The sequence below is a fragment of the Gossypium hirsutum genome, chromosome A04, assembly GCF_007990345.1.
Source record: "Gossypium hirsutum isolate 1008001.06 chromosome A04, Gossypium_hirsutum_v2.1, whole genome shotgun sequence".
Lineage (NCBI taxonomy): Eukaryota > Viridiplantae > Streptophyta > Magnoliopsida > Malvales > Malvaceae > Gossypium > Gossypium hirsutum.
Genome location: NC_053427.1, coordinates 81263565 through 81266130, shown reverse-complemented (window position 1 = coordinate 81266130; position 2566 = coordinate 81263565). Strand labels below are relative to the sequence as shown.

The following is a 2566-nucleotide window of genomic DNA, read 5'->3' as shown; positions in this document are numbered from 1 at the left end:
TTTGAAGAGGGAAGGAACTTTGTATTCTTCCATTTGGCATTTTGTTTTGTGGTTGATATTCTCCTCAAAATTGACATACTAATGCACAATGGTTTCTTATTTTGGTGAAAAGCCAAAAACTAACTTTTTTTTTCCTTTGATTTTGGAAGAGATGGTCTCAATCTTCAATTCTAGCTATAATTTGGGATATAAATTTTTAAGGATTTCCCCAATTGCTATAGACTTGCATGTAAAATACACATTATCAAAAGCATAAACAATCTCCAATGAATAACAAAACTAAACTTAAATGGGGGTTTGCCTAAGTCAACCCCAAGTCTTGAAGGAAAACAAGTATGAGTGAGACGGGGCCTTCCATGACGATGACGTACTATAACTTAAAAATACATGGCCAAAATAAAAGCCCTTTCCCTAGCCTGCTTTGATGATGTTGATGATGATTCCATTATGCAACACGTTCCTCGCCTTATAAAAAAAAGAAGCTCTACGATATAATTTTTAGTATCTTTTTGTTTTTTTTTTCCCTTTTTCCTTTCGGCTTTTGAAGAAGATGAAGATCGTGGTTTATGGTTCAATAATGATGACAAGAAAAAGGTCGCAGTTTTAATTGAATAAACAGCAGTTCCTGGAAGTTCAATTTTACTACTAAACAAAAAGCCAGCAGGTAAGGGTAATCCTTTGATTTTTTGCTCTCTGGTAAAACATGACAGTTTCGTTGAAGGAGCAATCAAGCGTTTCTTTCTGTTTAAAAGTTTCTTGTGAAAATTTTAAAAATTAAAAGCATTGTAAAGATTCAGTATTATGCGTTGCCGTTATTGACTTGCAAGTTTCCTGTTCTTTCTTATTAAAAACTGAGAGCATGGCAACGTTTTCACTCATTCTTTGTTGCTTTCACCTAAAGGGTCATCGTATCCTTTTCTCTCACTGAATGCAGCTCTTGATCACACAAACAACAATCCAGGTTGGTACTCTTACTAAAATTCTTTCTGTAATTTAACTTAATGATCTTCTTTTTTAACCTTTTCTTTTTCCTTTTTGGGATGGTGCAGATAATATATGATCATGTCTTACTTACCAGCAAGAAAAGGGAGACACAGACAACGGTACGAGGATAATCTGAGGCTTGTTGCCGGGTAATCCCCAAAATTTTTTCTACTGTTCTTTCCTGGTTTCTTCTTCATATGTCAGTTATGCCTAAAGCTCAAGATGTGATTTTAGTAAGTTTTTGTTAGTGTTGATAGTAACAACATTATTTCAGGTGAAAAGGATTTTTTATGTCTTCCTTAGAGGTGTTAGGAATTAGTGGCAAACATCATCCTTTTCCTTGGGCAAAATTACTGTAATTAACATGATAATGGTTTTGCTTGTGTCAAAATTTTGGTGATATACAATAAAACAGAGATGGAACTTTTTCCTCCTACTTCCTTTGTCCCTGTAGCTGTAGTTGTCTTTAATGTTTAAATTTTTTGCATGTCAATGTCACTCCTGTTAATTATTAAGTGGTGTGTGAATGTGATGTAAACTAACGCAAAGTATCAGGAATAAGATTTGAGTGTTTGGAATCTTAAGAAGTGGTGTAATATCAGCTATGACCTAACACACGCACTAGTGCAAATAACGCTTTATTCGTTGTGTGTCTTTTACTTAGGTGTATTCCATACAGAGTGGAGAAGGATGTTGAGGGCAGCAGGATCAGTGTTCTTATGATATCCACACCGAATCGTGATGATCTTGTTTTCCCTAAAGTATATATACTTTCCCCTTTTCACTGTTCCCGAATTAGATGCTATATATGGATTAAGTTTTTGATGTGAAGCTATATTTTCAGGGTGGATGGGAAGATGATGAGACTGTTAATGAAGCAGCATGTCGAGAGGCCTTAGAGGAAGCCGGAGTCAAAGGAATACCTGATGTAGGTTTCATTTATTATGAATTTGTATAGAAACTTTATGATGACGGGACTGACAATCTTTACATAAATGGATGTTTTTCAATATATAATGGAAGCATTTTGGTTGTATTCAGAAGGAACCATTGGGAGTGTGGGAGTTTAGAAGCAAGAGTAAACAGAACAGTTGCAGCCTGGAAGGTGGCTGTAGAGGTTACATGTTTGCCTTGGAGGTGACCGAAGAACTCGATTCATGGGCCGAACAGAGTACTTACAAGAGGCAATGGGTCAGTAATAACTAAGAAAATTAACCTTTTTACTATCTTTTATTTATGTAGCCATGTATTGAAGTACGCTTATTGAACCTTTTTTACAGGTTTCCCCAGAAGAAGCATATAAACTGTGCCGGTACGATTGGATGAGAGAAGCTCTTGAGAAACATTTGAGAAGAATGGAGAGGAACAGCAATATTGAGAAGGCAGAAAAGTTGGTGGAACATCAAATGTTATCAGCTGGTTGCTCTACAAAACCATCCAACCTTGAAGAGTCTTTTAGTAAGTGTATTGTGCAGGGTTAACCAGTCCTTGTCCTAGTCCTTTTGTGAAATTGTTATCAGTTAAGCTGTTTGCCATTATTAACTGTTGAATACTGGATATATCACATCAATCTTCTAATTTA

The 2566-nt window shown here is 35.7% G+C and overlaps 1 protein-coding gene across 4 annotated transcripts; it reads left to right on the top strand.

Moving 5' to 3' along the window:
* The first annotated feature begins 308 nt into the window (after positions 1 to 308).
* Positions 309 to 2566, top strand: LOC107948982 (nudix hydrolase 13, mitochondrial). Of its 4 annotated transcripts, none has more exons than XM_016883668.2 (7): positions 309 to 664; positions 902 to 961; positions 1050 to 1133; positions 1649 to 1745; positions 1829 to 1912; positions 2026 to 2175; positions 2265 to 2566. In XM_016883668.2, the coding sequence occupies exons 3-7, from the start codon at positions 1057 to 1059 to the stop codon at positions 2463 to 2465; spliced, it is 609 nt and encodes a 202-aa protein (XP_016739157.1). In that variant the 5' UTR covers positions 309 to 664; positions 902 to 961; positions 1050 to 1056; the 3' UTR covers positions 2466 to 2566. The 4 variants fall into 4 exon arrangements, with proteins under 4 accessions (XP_016739157.1, XP_016739158.1, XP_040967431.1 ...); XM_016883669.2 differs by having other exon boundaries at positions 311 to 664; positions 2029 to 2175; XM_041111497.1 differs by having other exon boundaries at positions 410 to 664; positions 935 to 961; positions 2029 to 2175.

Bases quoted from the DNA above. Each gene is read 5' to 3' on its own strand.
- LOC107948982 (XM_016883668.2), top strand. From the start codon at position 1,057: ATGATCATGTCTTACTTACCAGCAAGAAAAGGGAGACACAGACAACGG. The intron at 1,134-1,648 runs GTAATCCCCAAA...TCTTTTACTTAG, and splicing joins AATCTGAGGCTTGTTGCCGG to GTGTATTCCATACAGAGTGG. The intron at 1,913-2,025 runs GTAGGTTTCATT...GGTTGTATTCAG, and splicing joins GAGTCAAAGGAATACCTGAT to AAGGAACCATTGGGAGTGTG.